Here is a 21135-nt window from a genome sequence, read left to right as displayed (position 1 = left end):
CATCCAAAAGATCGTAAAAAATGTTGACATGACAAAGGTGTTTAAGTAATTTCATATTTGTGGCTTATTTACCCACCTATTTGAGTGGATGATGTGGCAAAATAGAGTCCACAACATAATAAAATATTCTTAGTCTTTTAAAATAATTAAAAAAAAATATTTATAAGAGCCTAGATTAAAATAAAAATAAAAATAGCAGTAACCATCTTCTCTACATAGCCACCACCATCCCTCCCAGCCGAGCCTACTCTCCTCTCTCCCTTAATCTTCCCCCTCTCTCTCGATAATAAAAATCATCCAACAACTAATCCATCAAAGACGCTTGTTCCTAGTCACCAACATCAACCCAATCTGAGTCTAGAAGTTAGAAAAAGAAAAAGATGGGTTTTTTAAAAAATATTATTATTAAACAAATTGGGTTATTAACCATGTTTTTGTGTGATGTTATTGGTTGTGGATACACTTGAGAAATGGGTTTTGGAAAGGGAGGTGGGTTTGTTGTTGTTCTTGTTGGGGTGATTGATGATGAGGTAGGAGTTGAAGAAGCACGAGGACATGGAGAGCCAGAGAACCCATTTGCAATTTCTATAAAAGAAGCTCTTTTGTTTTATTTTTTTTTTCTAATTGGGGTACTGATCTTCCATTTTTGTTGGGCAAGAGCTTCATTATGATCTTGTAGGGGTTTTTTTTCTTCCGGCAGCTACTACGGGCCTGACTGCCGTAAAGGGTAAAATGGAAGAAATTGCCCCTTGAGCCCGAGTTCGAAAATTAAGCCCCAAAATACCTCGAAAAGGCAGTAGAGCCTTAGGAAGTATTTTGGTTATCTTCACCAACGAGAATAATGGTAACTTGCAGATAGTTTTGGCATGCTTACAGATAGTCTTTTCAGCTCAGCATGAGTGGCATGTGGCATGGGAGCAAAATCAACATGGGTTTAGCACTAAGAGAGAAATTAGGCTTGGTTTATGAGAAAAGAAAGTGTTTAAGTAAGGAATGAGGTGTTTTGTGAGGAATTCGACTAGGGAAAGAGGAAAAAGAAAGGCAGAGTTCTTCTGGCAGCTGCCAGAAAAACAAATTGGAGAAGAAGATGAACAGTGCACGAGTCTGAGTTTTGCAAGATAGAGAGAAAAGCTTGCTCTCTGCAGGTTGTGAGTTGTTTTTGTTGGGTAGGGGAAGGCTCAATTTATAGCTGCCGGAAATCACCAATTTTCAAGAAACCCTAATGGCTTCTACTTACTTTGGCTAAGCTTTTCTTCCTTTCTCCTCCCCTTCTCTGACTTCCCTTTCTTGGCAAAGATTGCTTCTGTCTATCTTCATGAATTCAGGGGATTTGGGGGCTCAACATCCCCCTTTCCCGCGGCTGTGCAATGAGAGCTTCCAATCTTGGTTTGCTGTTTTTCTTCTTTTCTTTCCTCTTCCTTGGCTAAATCTGACGAAGGAAAAGAGGTGAAAATACATGCTGGTCCAAGGGATGCTTCGACAGATGCGAGATGGTATTCATCGGTTCTTTGGATGTCTCGGCTTGAGACTGGTTTCCAGCAGCTTTGCTTAAGGAGTCTGCCATCTGCTCTTCACGTGTCCTCTGCTTTCTCCAAAAGCTGAGGTTTTTTGTGGGCTATTTTAGGATTTTTATATGGGCCAAGGTGATTTCCTAAGCAAAAGGGCTTTTACTAAACATTGGGCTTCTTAGTTTGGACTTTATTTTGGTTGGGTTGTTTTGCTTGGGTATTGGGCTACTTTTCTTTCTTGTGCTTACCCACATGTTTGGGCCTAAGAAACGGGCTTGAGTCTCGAGGCTCCCAAGCAACCCGAGACTTTCCATTTCTCGGTCCATCAATGGGTCTCATGTTGATTTATCACCATCCATACTACAACCCACTCAAGCAAGCCCCGGGTATTTGAGTGGCTTGGGGCCCACTTAAGCTCGTGGCGTGATTAGGTGCGGAATGATAATTCCTTGCTTAGCGTGGCGTGTCGTTTGGCGTGGCGCATATGATGAACTTTCGCATGCCCAAATCGGGTTTCTTCTTGGTAAAGCATCACATTGGGCCGAGAATTTATTTGGGCCGAACCGTGAATATTTTGGGCCTCAACATTAGACCCCTTGATTATTGGGGCCATGAATGTGTATTGCAATGGTCCGAATAATCAATTTTCAGCCCAAAATAAATTACCATGGCATGGCATGGCATGGGTTTAGGAGCAACTCAAGGATAACAGGTTAAGAGTCTCTGAAATTACAGCCAGGTCTTTTCCGGGAAGGTTGGAGGGGTCACAATGGTCCCACTTAAAACCCAATCATTCTTAAACACCGAGGGTGTTGCCTTGAAGAACTTTCCTAGACACTGTAATTTTGAAGGTCACTTACTAGAGTTACCAAGAGTTGACCTTATTTTGTGGCATGATATAGAAGAAAATGCTTGGTGGATTAGCTCAAGATAACTACTTAGCTCGCATGATTTATTTGCTTGAGTGACTAGAGAGGCTTGATTTTGCATGATTGTGGTTTGCAAGAGTTGCATTGACTTGTGTATCTAATATTAGTTATGTATGCTTGATTTTGGCTTGCATGATTTGCTTTGACTTGTATATTTGGTATTTGGCTTGATGCTTAGCATTGGTATGTATGCTTGATTTTGGCTTGATACTTGGTATTGGCGTGTATGCTTGATTTTGGCTTGCATGCTTGGATGCTTGGTTTTGGCTAAGGTAGCATGGTTTAATATGGCTTTTGGGACATTTAGCATGGTGGATGTCATTTGACAGTAGCCGGACGTGCTAGTGGATAGTGGGGATCCAATCTTAGAGTTGCGGATGCAATAAGCTCGGATTCACCATTGTGTTTGACTTTACAGTACCAGCCTCCGAACACTTTGAATTTAGAGGACAATGTAAGAAGGTTTATTACATTAAACCTACTAAAGTGATCTTCTAATCAACTTAGGATTACACAGACTTATTGTTTATTAGGAACTCAAAACCTATCTCGATTAGGCAAGCCTCAAACAGTGTTCAATAAGGATAATGAAGGCTTAAGGGTTCCTAGTTCTACAAGGATTGGAATGGATTAATCCTATAGCATGAAGGATATCTTTGTGTTTCTTGATGGGCAAGACACTTAGAGAGATGCATATAAATAGAAGGTTCCCTCCTAGATCCGAATAACACAACACACTAAACAGAAATTCACCCATCAGAGTTATAGCTGTAAGGATCGGATTCTCGGAGAAGAACTTCTATACCTTGCACTGCCAATCTATTCCAGCATCATCCAATCTTTTGATGCCTTGGAAGAAAACCAACCAGAATCGGCTCCAGATCAGCCGAATCGAAGAAATGCAGACAGATCAGCCAGAATCGCTCCAGACAGCTAATCGCTCCAAATTTACAGCTCAGAGATCACAGAGACCTAAAAGGCCAGCCTTGTCAAATGACTACTTTGTTTACCTTGCATCGCCAATCTATTCCAAAGATCATCCAATCTGCGCCAAGCACCATGTCGACTCAGTTAGTGTTAAACATGTTATGGCTTTAAGGAATTAATGACAGAACTTCAATGAAGGTGATATCGTGCGACATGATGGCTAAATATTGGAAGAATGCTTGAAATAGGGCATGTGCTGGAAGGATATTTGGAATATAACAAGTGCTGGAAGGATATTTGGAATAGGATAGGTGCTGGAAAAAAATGTGACTTGGCTTGGCATGATTAGCTTGGACTTGGATAATCTAATGGTTGAGTTGAATCAAGATATAGCTTGATCTGGCATGAGGGTTCACTCTTCCGGTAGCATGAATATTGGTGTTTTGGAAAAACGATACCCCTTTGTTGCAATGAGGACAATGATAGCATGACTTCTTCTATGTGCTTCCAGCAACTAGAACTGCCAAGTTCTAACATTGCCATTTTTATGATGACTGTATTGCTTGAAAAGCTTGATATTGTGATATTTGGTTTGGTTTGCTTGAAATGATTGCATCTAAGTGAAATGCTTGAGTTGCATGGTTTGCGTGGATTGATTCACAAATGCTCGTATTGATGGGTGGAAGAAGAGATACGAGTTTGAGAGAGCATAAGAGAGCTGGGCACGTTGTCTCCTTGCTGGCTTGGCCCCCAAAATTTTGTTGCCCCTTCCCTTTGAATTTTTTATTATTTGCAAGTGTCTACCCTCTTTTCCTTTCATTTGGCATGGCATGCTTTATTTTATGATTTTCTCTCATTCTCTTCTTTCTTCTTCTTCAAGACCCAAACCCGTGGGTATTGTGCATCAGTACATAAGTCATATTTCGGAAGCTCGGATCAGAAAACTTCCTTGATCAAAGTTGTTCATCTGCTCGAGTACTATAGCCAGTAAAATTTGCAGAATTTTTTGAATTTTTCTGATACCTCAAAGCTGGTTTGCAACTTCTGAATTCATCCATGGCTGGTGAGTTTTTGCAGATTTTTCTTCTGCATGTGTCTTTAACTTATGATACTCGTATGATTGCGCTTGCTTCACAAAATTTGCTTGAAATTATGTTGTCTATAACATATCCAAAATTGAGGATCATTCACCCATTCTAGTGCTCTCTACCTCCATTTTTCTAAAGCATGTTCATGAGTTGATGTTGATGCCTTTGTCGCATGCTTGTCTTCTATGCTTGAAGGCTTGAGTTCCTCTGTATTTCCCAGAATTTGTGAACTAGAAATCGAATTCTAAGGTTGAGCTTTTGATTTAGGATTCTAGCTTGGTGATAAACAAGAGTTATACAAGCTCACTTGGGTATGCATGCCAAGTGCTTGTCAAAATATCTCAAAGTAGCTTGCTGGCTGTTTTTTGAACTTTTGAAATGTTTCTTTTCGAATCTGAGTTGGAGCTTTTGAGACATAAAAATGGACTTCTCAATGGTTATGTTGGAATTGGTCTTGCATCACTTGAAGAAAAAATGAATTTTTGGTGGAATTTCAAAGTAAGGGTTAAGGTGCTGGAGCTGTACAGTTTCTGCTGCATGGGCTGTTTTAGAAATCTGTTTGACATGCTTCCCTAGCTCGAAATGCAACGAAATTTTGGGAAAATGAAGCTTGATATGTCTAGTTCTAATCTGGAAAGTCTGGGATTTGTTGGTTGTAAGCTTGATTTATAGTGATTTTCTAAAGGTGGGATATTCTAGCTAGGATGGTTGGAAAGCTTGTGTATAAGTTTTGCTTGGCATGTTGCTTTTGCTTGGGAATTTAGCATGTCTTTTCTGTTGGCATTGAGTGCCGATCTGAGTATTGCTAAAGCATGTTCTTGAGCAATATTGTCGTGAGAGCATGAAGTGGATTGGTATTGTTGTAAGAGCATGAATTCTTCAATTTGCTTTCAGACGCCCGAATTGCTTGAAATGCTTGAATGAAATGAAATTTCTTGGCATGTGAATTGGTATCACACCTTGTGAATTTTGTCAAATGCTTAATAGATGAGTTTGCTTGCACTTTGAGAAAATTATGCTTCCGGCACATCCGTTTGTGTATGAGTACCTTTCCGGCGTCTGATTTTGGCTAACATATTCTCTTGTTTTAAAAGCTCGAAAGCATGATAAAGCATGAGAAGTCTAATTTGATAGCATGAAAGTGAGTCTTGGTCTCTTGCAACTTGTCTTTGGAAAACATTATGCTTTAATAGCAATTCTACTTCCGGCACCCCCTTTTTGTTTACTAGTTCCTTCCGCCACTGATCGACCAACGACTCCTTATTTCTTTTCAGGCTTGATTGAGAGATTCCACAGCATGAGAAATGCCATCTTCTTACTAATTTGCAAGGAATTTGGTAGCATGAAGGTGAGTTTTGGTTGCTTGCACCTTGACTTGCGATATGAAGGCTTTTGGAAGATTTGAAACTGGCAGAATGTTTTGAAATTAGGCATGTACTGGAAGGATGTTTGAAATAGGGTAGGTGATAAAAATTCTTTGCTTATGGAGTAGGTGCTAGAAGAATGTAACTTGGCTTGTTTCAAAAAGGGGAAATAGAAAACTGTTTCTCACCATAATGCAAGATTATCTAGGCTTGTTGTAATCAAAGAGATGATTTATACTGTGTGGCAAAAAAAGGTAGATGAGTTTGCTTGTTTGGATGGCATGGTGTACTTCCTTGAATTTGCTTGGCATGAAGCCCTCAAGTCAGCTTGTTGAGGTCAGCAATTGGTTGCAGAGTTGGGTTATATTCTCTTTGGCTTACTCAGGGTCGAGAAACAAAGTAGAGGCCTGCTTGTAAATATATATATATATATTTTTGCAACTTGCTTCAAAGAAGATCTTTGGAAGAAGTAGACTGAAGATGAGAAGGAATAGGCTAAGCGAGTTGCTCGAAGAGATTCATACAGCTTGTTTTCCTCCAGATAAGTAACAAACAGTTTGCTTTCCTCCAAGAGGAAAACTGAAATTTACAACAGCTTTAGGATTCTTGTCTCTTTCTTTTGCTTGGCATGAAGCCCCCAAGTCATTTTTGCATGTGCTCTTTGCTATGATGGATTCTCTTAAGCCCCCATAAGCCTTTCGCAAGATGTTTTGTCTGAAAAGCTTTAAATTTTGCTGTAGTGCAATTGCATGAATAAAGCTTGTGATTTTTCAGGAGTTGTCGTATGGCCATGAAAAGAAGTTCTTGCAAGTATTGGTTGCCGAAGTATCCATCTTTAGAAAGACCAATTCTTAAGTATGCCTGAAAATAATGATGGTGCCAAAGTCTGCGCAGAAAAACATGGGGATAATTGCAATGATGGGTCAGCTGGTTGCATAAATAATGAGATCAACAATGGTGATGAAGGAGATGGTAACGTGAAATAGAAGATACGATATTCTTTTAGCACCAACTACCCTTCTCCCGGCACCTACTGCCCTTCTTCCAGCACCAACCTCCCTTCTTTCTTGGTGCATTTGAGGTCGTCCTTTGAGGTGATTGACAAGGTATGCCCTTTCCTTTTTGCAATTTCTTGAATCTATCGAGGGGCTTGTTGGGCTCTTCATGCCCATGGGCTTTGCTTGTTCACTGGAATCTCAGGTCCTTCTTTTTAACTCTGTAGGAATAGATATAGATTGATATCTTGGCCTAGGCTTGTTTTTCACATGCTTGAATAAATTTGGACTTTTCTCCCATGTTGTGGAAATAGAAATTGATAGAGTGCATGCTCTGCAATGCTTGAATCCTTTTGCATTTTGAGGAAGAATTTGCTTGTCATGGGAATTGCTTGAAAATTTCGCTTGCCATGGATAAATTGTATGCTGCTTGGGTATTTGCTTAAGTGTTTCCTTTGGCCTGAGTTTGACTTGCCCTCGCTTGGCGTATATTTTGCGTGTGCTGCGTTCTTGACCCACTTTTTTGTTGTTGAACTATATGCATCACGAGCGCATGCTTGTAATCGTATGATTAATGCATAGGATTAGAGGCTATTGAAAGCTTTGAGAAAAGCACCATTGGTTTCTTTTTATTTTTATTTTTTATGAGCTTAGAATTTGGTCATGGGTAACTGTTTATTTTTTTGGCTTTATAAGGATAGACATAAACATGTGTATGATGGGTCTGCAAGGATGTGTAACTCGTAGGTATTTCGTTTTTGTGAAAAAGGTTACTATGAGGTAAATAGTGCTCAGTTTGTGGCACTTGCTTTGTGAAAATGGGTCTGCTGGAATGATTGTTGAGCATGGAATGGGAAATTTGCTCATCATGAGCTCGAGTAATAGATTGCATGATGCTTCAAATATTTTTTTTTTTGTTTATGCATTTCGCTTGGCATGAGATAGTTTGCTTTGCTTGGCTTGGCTTGTAAAGTTCATAGGGCTTGCATGCTAGTGTGGAGATTGCTTGGCTTTAACACAGAGAACTAGCTTTATGCTTTGCCGTTTTTTCAGCGTATTCTTTGTTGGCAATTCTTGCAGGGATTCATCGCTTGTCAAGACCTGCCATGGCATTCACTAACCCGTTGTCAATTATTAGTGGCTACCTTTATTCAACGGATGATCAATTGAAGAGGGGAAGGCCCCCTCCATTTCTCAAGAATGCTTGTGAAGATGTTGCAGTAGGCGAAGAGCCAGTGTTGTCTTGCTGCGTTTGTATCATTATGGTTCGGGAAATTCCTCCTCTGTGACTTTTCCCAAGATTGTCTGCATGCGCAGGTGTTCCCCTTGGCTTTAGCAATAGCGCATGACGGCATGATTCCCATAGCCCCTATGTTCTTGGGACATCCGATGCAGGGGTAGACAATGCCCTGCTCCTTCTAACAGTCTGCCTCATACTCATTCTTTTCTCGAACATCCAACATAGCTGCGCAGACGCTCGCACCTTCCAAAGAAGGTCGCCTCCTACTCATTCTCTTCTCGAACATGCGACATAGCTGCGGTGCTGCCTTGCATCTTCCAAACAGGTCGCATTCTACTTCTCCTCTTCTGAACATCCAACATAGCTGCCGCCTGCACCTTCCAAAGAAGGTCGCCTCATACTCATCCTCTTCTCGAACATGCGACATAGCTGCCGGCGCTTTGCATCTTCCAGCTGCCTCCTTTTATTTCGCAGGTTGTTTTCTTTGGCTTGGGGTCAGTTGGCTTGGTGCACAGCTTCCATCTTTCTTGATACCATAGGATGTACTAATCTCCAGCATGTGTAACCTTGTTTTTGCGATGGCTGTGTACTTTTCAGATAATCTAATGACTATGTCATTATGACTTTTTAATGTACTACTGAACCACTGGAACTTGCATTAATTTCTGAATGCTTGAGGCATGTTGTAATTCGTACATCTTATATATATATTGCTTGGTTGGGAGAACTTGCTCTTGTGAACTTCTTGAAATTTTCTGATGAGTTGGCAAGCCTTAAAAACAAGGTATATGCTGCCCAAAATTTTGACAGGACCTTTAAGCTAAATCTTCGATGCATTGCTCTTTAAAACTTTTGCAAGGCTCATCTACTCATTTGGCCTAAAATGCACCCTCTTTCCGTGCCTTAAAAATGGTCATGCCACTGTATGCATGATTTCCACGAAGGCTCCTGTAAGAATTGCCGGATGTTGTGAATTTTTTTGAGCATTCCGATTGGGAGTCAACGGTTTTGTTATTCTAGCGCCTCAAAATACACTTTTATTGCTCGTTTCTTTGTAATAGCTTGACTTTGCATACCCCACATCATTTTGCTTAGGCTTGATGCTTGTTGATGGTTCGGGACCCCATCCAAGTGACTTTGCTTGGCATGGTTACTGCTAAAAGGCTTAGCTTTTAAAAGGGAAGTTTGCTTGTCTATTTTCTTTTTCTTTTCAAAGAACACGTTTTGCAAAACAGAAGAAGACAAAAGTAAGGAAAGAATTCTAGAGGCTTTTTTTTTCTTTTCCAAAATACTCCATTCTCCTTGCAAATATCGTTTTATGCCTTGGCATGCAATAATGGTGGTGCATTCTACCAAAGTTGTGAAAACATATGGTGAAAACACAAAAGGAGTTCATCTTTGAAATAAATTTGAAAAGCCAAAAACAAAAGGATAGGTGCAAAAGCAACTCAGTAGTAAGGCTTTGAGCCATTTTGCATTGATAAGTACCCCCATCAAATTAAGCCCCCAAGTATGAAAGGGCCCAAGGTTGTGCATGACTTGCGATAGCACGAAAGCTTGCGGCTTAGGTTGGCATGTATTTGGCATGTGTTGTACTAGGATGCCATGCTCTGTAGAGATATTTAACAGAGCCACAGTTGCTGCTTTGCTTGCCCGCAGCTCATAACCAAACTAATCAAAGAGTGATTTGCAGCTCCTAACCCATTGTACTTTCTTCAACCTCTGTGAAGTTATGAGAGGTTACAATAGCTGCTTCTTGATAATCTTGATGACCAAATGAAGCCTCCGAGTGGCTTTCTTCCAGCATGTCCAATGTGAATACTTCGCTGCTGGAACCATTCTCCCATCCATTAGCAAGTAGCCACGGGGTGTTATAGCTTGCATATTTTGAATATTTGCTCCAGTTGGACTTCTTCATATTTCCACAAGGTTCCTACATAGCCTCCGGTGGCTTTGGGTCATTCTTCCACAGGTGGCACAATACGTCGTCGTCGAGCAAGTCATCAAAGCACGTAATGACAGTAGCCATCTACTTTCCCCTTCGTTTTGGCAAGGGGTCCTTGTCAATAGCTTGCCTCTTAGAGTTTTGTCATGTATCTCGGCGTGTAAGAACTTCCTTAGAGTATGGCAAGCAGTGGTGGATGTTGCAGGTGAAGAATGGATGAATATAGGAAAATACGCTTCCAGACCCCTTTTCTTGAAAGCTTGACATCGCTTCAAAAATTCTGATTGCTCGGTAAAATAAACTCCATCTTGACAGCATTTAGGTTCTTCCAGTAGTATCATAACACTACCTTCGCAATATTTTCCTTTCATTTGCCATGAATTGAGATGTTTTCCTTCTTGAGTAAAGCATAGTGCTTGGATTTCTTGACTAAGGCTCGGGGCTTGATGATGCTTGATTATGGAATTGTGGCAATTGAGACATCCCGATAGCCTTTTGGTTTTGACTCCTAAACTTGGTTATTGGAATGGTCAAGGCTTAGAAAGTGCTTGAGGCGTTGGAGCATATCAGTTATGGCAACTTAGGTATTGTTTGTTGCAGCTGTTGCGAACATGTTTTAGGAACCAAAAGCTTGGACTTGGCTATTGAAGCTTGAGCTTTGTATGTGGTCACTGCAGCAAATGTGTTGGGTTACAATAACAAGTGATGGCGAACTTGGAGGTCATAGTAACATAATTGGGATTTCAAGGAGATTTTTGGTCTGGGAATAGTGGTTTTGGTAATAATGGATTTTTAAGCTCATTTGGGGTTTTCGAATCACTGCCGTGGTGATTGCAATGAATTCCTTCCTCAGCCCCCAAGTGCACCATAATCATCAGAAAAGGATTTGATGGGCATAGGCTACAAAAACTTTTGCAACATGGCCTTCTTAGTATTTGTTTGGGTTATTGCATGGCATGATGAACTTGGGATATCCCTTTGTTGCAATGGTAACAGCTTGACATGATTCGGTGGTAGCATGTGCTTCTAGCAGCGACTCTTCCAAAGCAGTGGTGTTTGGATTTTGACTGCTCTGTTCTTCTTCCACCCTTCCAGCGGCTCTTTTAGTGGTGCTTGAACTTCTATGACTGGAAGTATAGAGAGAGATTTGTCTAAGGAATAAACGATAATGGCAGTGTGTTGAGATGTTGGGTAGGAAACATGAGAGCATTTGTTTTCTTGTTTGTTGTTTGGAGGCTTAGGTCCCTTGCACAGGACCGATATAACGCGTGTTTTCACAACTCTAGAGAGGTGAAGGCTGCTATGAAGGTGATTTACGGCGATGGCTAGACTTGCTGATGATGTATCATGGCGGAGAGGTGAACGGCAGAGCTAGCCTCAACCATTGACGACGGTGGTCAGCGGCTTGCACGTTGGCTGAAGCCCCCAGTCGTCTTACAAGATATTGTTTTGCTTGAGAATGGATATCTAAGACACAAGCAAAGGGAGCATGTGAGTAATCTATATTATGTTTGTTCTACAAAGTAGATAGCCAACGAAAGGAAAAAGAAAAAGAAAGAGGGAATGCTCTTATCTCTTTATTTCCTCCGGTTTATTGCTTCTGGTCTTCTTCTTTGGAGGCATTGTGCAGCAGTAAAGGCTTAATCCCAGCAGAGTCGCCAATTTATGTAGGGCTTTTTTCTTCCGTAGCTACTACGGGCCTGACTGCCGTAAAGGGTAAAATGGAAGAAATTGCCCCTTGAGCCTGAGTTCGAAAATTAAGCCCCAAAATACCTCGAAAAGGCAGTAGAGCCTTAGGAAGTATTTTGGTTATCTTCACCAACGAGAATAATGGTAACTTGCAGATAGTTTTGGCATGCTTACAGATAGTCTTTTCAGCTCAGCATGAGTGGCATGTGGCATGGGAGCAAAATCAACATGGGTTTAGCACTAAGAGAGAAATTAGGCTTGGTTTATGAGAAAAGAAAGTGTTTAAGTAAGGAATGAGGTGTTTTGTGAGGAATTCGACTAGGGAAAGAGGAAAAAGAAAGGCAGAGTTCTTCTGGCAGCTGCCAGAAAAACAAATTGGAGAAGAAGATGAACAGTGCACGAGTCTGAGTTTTGCAAGATAGAGAGAAAAGCTTGCTCTCTGCAGGTTGTGAGTTGTTTTTGTTGGGTAGGGGAAGGCTCAATTTATAGCTGCCGGAAATCACCAATTTTCAAGAAACCCTAATGGCTTCTACTTACTTTGGCTAAGCTTTTCTTCCTTTCTCCTCCCCTTCTCTGACTTCCCTTTCTTGGCAAAGATTGCTTCTGTCTATCTTCATGAATTCAGGGGATTTGGGGGCTCAACATCCCCTTTCCCTGTGCAATGAGAGCTTCCAATCTTGGTTTGCTGTTTTTCTTCTTTTCTTTCCTCTTCCTTGGCTGAATCTGACGAAGGAAAAGAGGTGAAAATACATGCTGGTCCAAGGGATGCTTCTAACAGCATGCGGGATGGTATTCATCGGTTCTTTGGATGTCTCTGGCTTGAGATCGGTTTCAGCAGCTTTGCTTAAGGAGTCTGCCATCTGCTCTTCACGTGTCCTCTGCTTTCTCCAAAAGCTGAGGTTTTTTGTGGGCTATTTTAGGATTTTTATATGGGCCAAGGTGATTTCCTAAGCAAAAGGGCTTTTACTAAACATTGGGCTTCTTAGTTTGGACTTTATTTTGGTTGGGTTGTTTTGCTTGGGTATTGGGCTACTTTTCTTTCTTGTGCTTACCCACATGTTTGGGCCTAAGAAACGGGCTTGAGTCTCGAGGCTCCCAAGCAACCGAGACTTTCCATTTCTCGGTCCATCAATGGGTCTCATGTTGATTTATCACCATCCATACCACAACCCACTCAAGCAAGCCCCGGGTATTTGAGTGGCTTGGGGCCCACTTAAGCTTGTGGCGTGATTAGGTGCGGAATGATAATTCCTTGCTTAGCGTGGCGTGTCGTTTGGCGTAGCGCATATGATGAACTTTCGCATGCCCAAATCGGGTTTCTTCTTGGTAAAGCATCACATTGGGCCGAGAATTTATTTGGGCCGAACCGTGAATATTTTGGGCCTCAACAGATCTTTTGGTCTAACATCTCATTTACCCACAAAAGATTGAAGCTTTAGGTGAAATATTATGAGAAAAAGAAAGGGTTTTAGTGGTTGGGAGAGACGAAGGAACACTGACATATGGTATGTGGGTTCGACCCGCTTATCCATTTGCTCTCCCACCGGTTTGGACCCGAAGACCTTCTTAGATGAGAGAGAGACCAGAGGGAGAGGGAGGGAGAAAGAACAGAGAGAGATGGAGGGGGAGGGCGAAGGGTGGAAGTTGCAGATTTTTAATTTTTTAATTTATTCAAATCTACGTGGCACAATGTCATTAGACACATGAGCTCTACTTAAAAGTAAAGAATTTTTATTAATTTCGATCATAGAAGCATGTGGGTTCCACTTTGCCACACAGGACGCTAACTATGCTCACCAAATGATCACATTAGAATTCTTGACGATCTTTTGGATGACATTAATGGTGGGGGTAAAGTGAAACACAAAATCACGGTCAAAAGGGTTAAGTGGGTCATTTTAACTTTAGGGGATAAAGTGAGATTTGACCTAAGTTTCAGGGGTACTATAATAAATAAATCTTTTTTTAATGATAACTGCTTGTTGCTTGTTTTGTTTTTATCTTTTTCTTCTTTTCTAAATTTTAAAATGTTTTATTTTCTGTACATGAAATTTTGCAAGAGATTATTTATTTTGTTTTGACGGTGTTTTTGGGATTAAGTTTTTTTTATTTTATATAAAACCCTACCCTAACACTTTTTAACCCTAACACCCTTTTCTTTAGCCGCCCTTCATCCTTCTCTTTATCTCTCTTTGGTTATTTATTTATTTATTAAATTTTGGTCGTCTTCTTCCTTTTTTGGTCACAAGTCGTCTTCTTCCTCTACTCTTTCTCGCTGTATCGATCTCTCTCCCTCTTCTCCTCCTCTTCCCACTGCCCATACACCATACTCCTCTACCTGGACGCCGGCGAGCTTCATCGCGAGGAGGATATTGGTTTGCGTGAAGGTTGATTCGCCGCCGCTCTCTCTGCCACCGCACAGATCTGGTATTCTCTCACCCATGGCAGCCACTGCCTTCCTCTCTTTCACAACGGCGTTACCGAAACCGATTTTGCGGTTCGGTGGCGGTTCCCAATTTTTAGCCATTCCAGCCGCCGTCGGTCGGTAGGCGGTTTGGTTATTTGGGTTCGGCAACCCTAATTATATTTGTAATTAAGTAGAATTTTGCTTGATAAAAATTTATTTGTACTTTCAACCCACTGATTTTGCTGCTGAAATTCACCTAACGATAGTATACTTTGCAATTCTTTGCCTATGTTGATCTTTGCACTCCTTTCTTTATTTGCCTTTGTATTGTTTTTGTCTAAATTGCTGCGAACTGAGTTTTCGTATTGTTTTTAGTTGTTAAAGGAAGAGCATGCTCTGATAAGTTTATTTTTTTTCTTTTCTTTTGCAGTTTGTGTTTTTCTGTTTTGAGTGACACCTCTTAAAGGGTAAGAGCGAACTGTACGGAGCAGGAAATTTCTAGGTAGCTATGTTGCTAATCTAGCATGCCAATCAACCTTCTGTCACCGCAGTTGCTAATATCAAGCATGGAAATGGGTCAGCTGGAACCCATGATGAAAGATGTGGATTCAATAGTGCCAGAGATTCAAATGGGAGGGATGAATTCTGTATCTAGTAATTCCGAATCACAGCAGCTTTCGATATCAAACAAACAAATGGGACTGATGCTGGAACCTGTGCCTGATAATCCAAGGTTGCATGGCTTATCAATGACATACTCGCAAATGGGACAGATTGCCAATTCAAATGGGACTCATGGTCCACAGAAACTTTTATCACCTAGCAATCATCTGGGAGAGATTGGATCCTTCCCTAAGAATTTGGAATCACATCAGTTGTTGGGATCAGTTAAGCGAAAGGCGCCTTCGGAACTCATGTCTGATAATCCAGCAACACATCAGTTGTCAATGCTAAACAAGCGGGTGGCACATATGGAACATAGACCATGGTTGCAGCAAGCGCCTGCAGCAAACAGAAGATCTGTACAAATGGAATCTGTGCACAATGCCCCATTATCTCCTCATTTGCCAGCGCCAAATAAGAGAATGGTAAAGATAGAATCCGGGGGATCTGTGCAAAATGCTCCAGGATCACCTCATTTGCTAGCCCCAAATAAGAAAATGGTGAAGATGGAATCCTTTTCTGGTAGGTCTGTGTCACAGCGGTCTTCGAGTCAAAAAACTCAAATGCTGCAGTCACAACCATCTCCCAAGATTCAAAAAGAATCATTTGAATCTGTAAGGTCCAAAATGAGGGAATCTTTAGCTGCTGCATTGGCGTTGGTTAATCAGCAGCAAGATAAATGTGTGGATTCAGGGAGTAAGTCTCAGGGTGAGGCAGGAGGAATTCAGGGGAGTACACAGGAGAATCCCCAACCTGCCGCTGATGCTGTTTACACTGACTCTAAAGAGCCTAAGGAGAATTTCACTTCCAGTGAAACTTGTTCCATTAGGAAAAGTGATGATGGTGAAGGTGCAGGCCAAATGATTTTGGCTGATGCAACTACAAGTGCTTCTGCATTGACACCAATATGCGATGGCAAGGAATTCCAATCAAGTAATATTCTGCGTTATGAAGATGTTTCATTTAATGACAACTTGTTTGTGAAAGATGAACTTTTGCAGGGAAATGGTCTCTCCTGGGTATTGGATTCTGAGATGGAAATGACAGAGAGAAAAGACATTCAACCTGCTGAAAAACAGAAGTTGGATCATGAGGAGATGGATAGACGCCCAGAAGAACAAGCAGTTCAATCTCCAGAAGAGTTGGCCTCTAGAATTGAAGCAGAACTTTTCAAATTATTTGGAGGTGTGAATAAGAAGTATAAAGAGAAGGGAAGGTCCCTTTTGTTCAATCTAAAAGACCGTAATAATCCAGAACTAAGAGAGAGAGTTATGTCTGGAGAAATACCTCCAGAACGGTTATGTTCTATGACAGCAGAGGAACTTGCTTCAAAGGAGCTTTCTGAGTGGCGAATGGCAAAGGCTGAAGAGCTTGCCCAAATGGTTGTTTTACCAGATTCAGAAGTTGATATGAGACGTTTAGTGAAAAAAACACATAAGGGTGAAGTTGAAGTTGAACAATATGATAGTGCTTCAGTGGAGGTTCCAGTTGATACATCTTCACATGCTCAGAGCCTACCAAGAAGCAAGGAGATGGAAGTGTCTACCCCTTTGAAACCTGATAAACCCAAGGACGAAGGGAATGCCTCAGGTGAGAAGAGCACTACAGAAGACAAGACTACTCAATGCACCTTTACTATTCCTTCTACTGAAGCGACTGATTTTATGCAAGGGCTTATGGTGGATGATGGATTGAAGGATCTTCCTCCAATTGTGTCCCTAGATGAGTTCATGGAATCCCTGGATTCAGAGCCGCCATTCGAGATTTTACCTGAGAAAGTGACACCCATCTCAGACAAGGATGATTCTGAGACAGGCTCTGAATCGAAGCCTTCGGTTCTGAGTCCCAAAAACACTGTTGATGTCCCTCCACAAAAGCTTGATGAAATTGATACAACAGATTCAAAGTCGGATGCTGACTTGAAAACCAGTGGCAGTCATGCTGTGATAAAAACCAGTGACCATGCTGATACAAAATCCCGCAACGTTTGTGCCGATGTGAAATCCAGTGGCAGTCCTGACAAATCAGTATCTAGACCTCTTGGCACACCAAAGGGTGAACGTGTATGGAATGGCTCCCTCCAGCTGAATCTCTCACCCATGGCCTCTGTTATTGGCATCTATAAAAGGTTTGTCATTTATATCAAACATTAGAATTGCTGTACATTGTTCTTGACTTGTCCTGCATTTCTGGCTTGATATTTGTTCACAGAAGATTCTCTTTTCCACTGCATTGGTGTACTGCTCTTTCATTCAAAGTTTATTACGTGTAGGAGTATTGGGTTTCTGTATGTTTTCAACTTTCTTATTTAAATTACGAATAATGGTCAGTCATAACTCGAAACACTTTTTGAAGTTAAATTTACTTGTGGACTAGGCTGTACCAGAGTATAACATAGGTGGACAGGATATTGTGTACTTTGCAGTCTGCAGGCTGGTTTGTAGTAGATGTTCTAATTTGTTCGTATCCTGCTCCCTCTTCTTTTTGGTAATCCGTGGGTGATTGGATGATGCATATAGAGGGCCAGACACATTGCTAGTAATGCTGCTTTAACTTAAGTAACAAAGTTTAAGTGATACTAGATGGAAGATAGGTAAATTTAAAAGATCGGCTGCAATGGTATTTAGTTCTACAAACTTAAAATTATGGGTAAATTTCACTTTACTACCCGGCCCGAGTTTTAGACTATACTACCTAAAGCATTTTTTCACATCAACTTCGTACCCAAAAATTTTTTGTGTCAACTTTGTACCCAAAATTTGTAATAAAAAAAATCTCTTCTCCCCAGGAAATCAAAAAAAGATTTATTCCTTTTTTCCTCAGACTCACCCCCTCTCTCTTTCTCTCATTCCAGTCTTCACCAACCTACTCCATCGATTGAATCAATCCATACCCAGGCACCTTTTCCTTCTCCTTCAATTAGTCAAACCCTGAAAAAAATTATTGTTTTTCTTCTATTCATCGAACTTGGTTTCTTCTTTTCAACTAATCAAACCCAGTCAAGTAAAAGAAATGATTAAAACAAACAAACCCGGCAGATCAGATTCAAAGATTCACAAAAGAGGACGTGAACCATGAACGCAGTCCCACCCTCTCTCTCTTAGAATCTCAAAAGTCTGCCAAAAGCCCAGATCTGGGTTGGCTTCATATGGACTTGGAACTCGAAATTCATGTCGGACTCGTGCTGAGATATGCTGGAGGTGGTTGTGTGTTGCAGGTGGGGTCTGGTTTGATGGTCACAGTTAATGTTTTTTTGGGGGTGGGATGGGTGTGCTGAAAAGTTTTTTTTTTCGGGTGGTACGGAGGGTGGGTGATGATGGGGAGGAAGGGGCTGAAGGAGATCGGCGACATGAAGATGGTCGATTGTGGCAGCGAAGAAGGGAGATAGGCGGAGGTGCTGTAGAGAGTTTTTTGTTTTTTTCATTTCTTTAATTGTTTTTGTTTTTCCATTTTTTGATTAACTTAATTAATAATTTAGTTAATATCTTTCATTAGTCCACTTGGCACAATATAAGTGAATGCACATGGGCCCATGATTGCTATGTCATCGTATAACGGAAAATTTGACGGTCAAACTAACAGAGTTATGAAAGTGGTAGAAAAACCATACTTTGGGTATGAATTGACACGAAAAAAACTTTTGGTAGTAAAGTCTAAAACTCGGGAAACTTCCGGGTAGTAAAGTAAAATTTACCCTAAAATTATTTATGCTTGATAATATTGCATGAGACAAGAAAGGGTGTTTTGGTGTGTATCACATACATGTGTGGACGCATATATTGGCAAATGTAATGTTTTCAAATATTCTGTAGTTTGTATGAAACTTTATGTTTTCATTTCTGATTTATGCTAATCCAACTTTTTCCGTTGCAGTGGTGAAAAAACCTCTGCAAAAGAGTGGCCTGGTTTTCTCGATATCAAGGGCAGAGTCAGACTTGATGCTTTTGAGAAATTCCTGCAAGAGCTTCCACAATCACGAAGCCGTGCTGTCATGGTATCTCAAAGCTGTTATTGTTTATTTGTTTTTTGGGTTTAACACTACCCGTATTATGTCATATTATAATGTCTCGAAAAAGGAAAAATTATATAAACAAATGTTTGTTTTGGTGTTTCATTGATTTTTCCATTGGTGCAGCGTTGCGTTGCCTTTTTTCTGGGAAGAGTTATCAGTTCTTAGACTCTGCAAATATAAAATTAAAGAACTTTTTGTCTTTTTTGGGCTTCAATTAGTTCTAACATAAAGAGCAGTATCTATGACATTATGTTTGCATTTGTCTGGAGAGTGTTGTTGAACAAACTCTAAGATTGAGTCAAGTCATTTATGTTAACCTGTGTTGTGCCTGAATTGTTCTCAAGAGATTTAGCAGGATTGTCATCGATCATTTGCATTAGTATTTGCAGCCTTTATTTTGGTTTAGCAAATTAAACTTGAAAACATTGTGCTATTATAAGTTTCAGCAACTTGAATGAGAATATGAACTGCATAGGACCTTTGCGGGAAATGGCTCTCCCAGTAATCGACGAGCAGATTTATAAGATAGTTACTAGAAAGAACCAGAAAAAAAAAAATGGCAGTAATTATGTATGAATTTTATTTGTATGGGTAAGCTATAGATTAACTTTTTTTCTTTCCTTTAATTTTTGCAGGTCGTGCATTTTGTTCCTAAAGAGGGTTCGTCAGAAACTGAATGTGCAAGCCTTCGTGAGGTAACATTCGTAGTGATATATCTAATAGCTGTATCTATATATGATCTCTGGTTGCAAGTTGAGGTTCTTTTTCATATCGAAAATTTATTCCGCTGCAGGTGGGAGAATCGTACATTGTGGATGAGAGAGTTGGTTTTTCTGAGCCTTGTTTTGGAGTGGAAATTTATTTTTGCCCTCCCCATAATAAAACCTTTGACATGCTCAGCAAGATCATTCAGAAGGAACACATTGAGGCACTTAACACTATAGATAATGGTCTTGTTGGTGTTATTGTGTGGAGAAAATTAACTTCACCAAAATCATCATCGCACCACAAGCACATTTCAAAAAAGCAACACTATTCTTCTTCTACTACTACTAGTTCTAGGAGACATGATACAAATTCGAACACCAATTACACTTCCAGACCCGCCCAGGCTCGGGCTGTACCCCCTACCAACACTAGATCTGCACATGATGATGATGACGATGTCCCTCCCGGGTTTGGCCCCGGAGCTTCTCGGGATGAAGATGACCTTCCAGAGTTCAATTTTAGTGGTGGAGCAAATCCAGCTCTGCCTCAGTATTCTGCCCAAAGGCCCTCTAGGGGGCCTGGAGTGGCGGCCCCAGTATACCCCAAGTCCCATACCCCTTCTCGCCCTGTAGATCAAATGAGAGAGCTGATTCAAAAATATGGGCAAAACAATAGTAGTACGTATCAGGCCAGTAGTGTTGGTGTCGCGGTTCAGCCGTGGAATGATGATGATGATGACATCCCAGAGTGGCAGCCTAATGCGCCCACAGAATCCCTAACCCAGTACCAGCCACCGCAACAGCAGCCGGTGAATAATTACCAGCAGCAGCCAATGTTGCGACCCCATTTGCCAAACCAACAACATTTGGGTTTAGTACAGCCGCAGCAGCCATTGCAATCTCTTCAACCCACAGTGAATGTGGCACCAAACTTACAAAACCCTAATCTCTCTTGGCAGCAAAGTCCCTTGTGGGCTCCACCAGCACAAGGGGGTGGGAGGTATGCAAGTAATCTAAGTTGTCAGCCCGAAGCTGGTCAGTTTTATGGAGAACCCGATAGAGGAGCAGCTGCTCAGTCAGGATTAGCCTGGCGACCAAATGCTCCTAAAAGCAGAGGGTTTTAGATTTTCTCATTTTTATCATATGTAAAGTTCAATCTTTCTTTGTATTCTGAAGATCTTTTTCTTCTGTAAGCACTAGTGTTCTACTGGGTTATGTAGACTTTTCGAACAAAAACACGAGCTATTATTCTAGCTACGGTTGCTAACCCAAACGTAGGCATTTGCTGCACAACTTTTGTTTAGCCCATAAATTACTTTCATGTTTAGGCTACCGTAATGAAACTTTATTGATCTTACAAAGGAAATAAGGTGGTGGTTGAAACTTTTTGCGATGAAAAAGCATGCCTTAAGAGCAACTTTGTATTTAACTAGTTGGTTTTAACCTAAAAGGCATCATTGTTATTGAGTGACGGCAAAGTATTCGTTTGCTTCTTGTTCTGAACTTTGATTGTTATCCCGAAAATGCTTTTAACCTGCACAGGATCTAATGGCCCAAAAAAGAAGAAATTTTTTGAGTTAGCGAGTTATGCTGAAATCCTTGGGCTGCCCACCATTTTAAGCAAAAGCAAAGGCAATGGATGACACCAAAATATACAAAAT

General features: G+C 40.9%; 1 protein-coding gene and 1 long non-coding RNA gene across 3 annotated transcripts; both read left to right on the top strand.

Annotated features, from left to right (window-relative positions):
• The first annotated feature begins 4072 nt into the window (after nucleotides 1-4072).
• On the top strand, nucleotides 4073-8226 carry LOC148915027 (uncharacterized). The gene is made up of 3 exons (XR_016122470.1): nucleotides 4073-4427; nucleotides 5727-6922; nucleotides 7892-8226. It is a non-coding gene; the product is annotated as an uncharacterized LOC148915027 (long non-coding RNA).
• A 5632-nt stretch (nucleotides 8227-13858) lies between these two features.
• LOC103342246 (uncharacterized) lies at nucleotides 13859-20767 on the top strand. Of its 2 annotated transcripts, XM_089042216.1 has the most exons (6): nucleotides 13859-14112; nucleotides 14523-16345; nucleotides 16427-16883; nucleotides 18629-18749; nucleotides 19403-19462; nucleotides 19561-20767. In XM_089042216.1, the coding sequence occupies exons 2-6, from the start codon at nucleotides 14617-14619 to the stop codon at nucleotides 20596-20598; spliced, it is 3405 nt and encodes a 1134-aa protein (XP_088898342.1). In that variant the 5' UTR covers nucleotides 13859-14112; nucleotides 14523-14616; the 3' UTR covers nucleotides 20599-20767. The 2 variants fall into 2 exon arrangements, with proteins under 2 accessions (XP_088898342.1, XP_008244079.2); XM_008245857.2 differs by having other exon boundaries at nucleotides 13860-14112; nucleotides 14523-16883.
• Nucleotides 20768-21135: the final 368 nt, after the last annotated feature.

Source organism: Prunus mume, linkage group LG8, assembly GCF_029339155.1.
Source record: "Prunus mume cultivar Tortuosa linkage group LG8, ASM2933915v1, whole genome shotgun sequence".
Taxonomy (NCBI): Eukaryota; Viridiplantae; Streptophyta; class Magnoliopsida; order Rosales; family Rosaceae; genus Prunus; species Prunus mume.
Note: the sequence above shows the minus strand (reverse complement) of the source record. Positions and strands in the feature narration are given on the sequence as shown.

What these genes read in the sequence shown, in the direction of transcription:
- LOC103342246 (XM_008245857.2), top strand. Translation starts at nt 14,617, where the DNA reads ATGCCAATCAACCTTCTGTCACCGCAGTTGCTAATATCAAGCATGGAA. An exon ending in CACGAAGCCGTGCTGTCATG is followed by an intron (nt 18,750 to 19,402) that starts GTATCTCAAAGC and finishes TAATTTTTGCAG; the next exon opens with GTCGTGCATTTTGTTCCTAA. An exon ending in AATGTGCAAGCCTTCGTGAG is followed by an intron (nt 19,463 to 19,560) that starts GTAACATTCGTA and finishes ATTCCGCTGCAG; the next exon opens with GTGGGAGAATCGTACATTGT.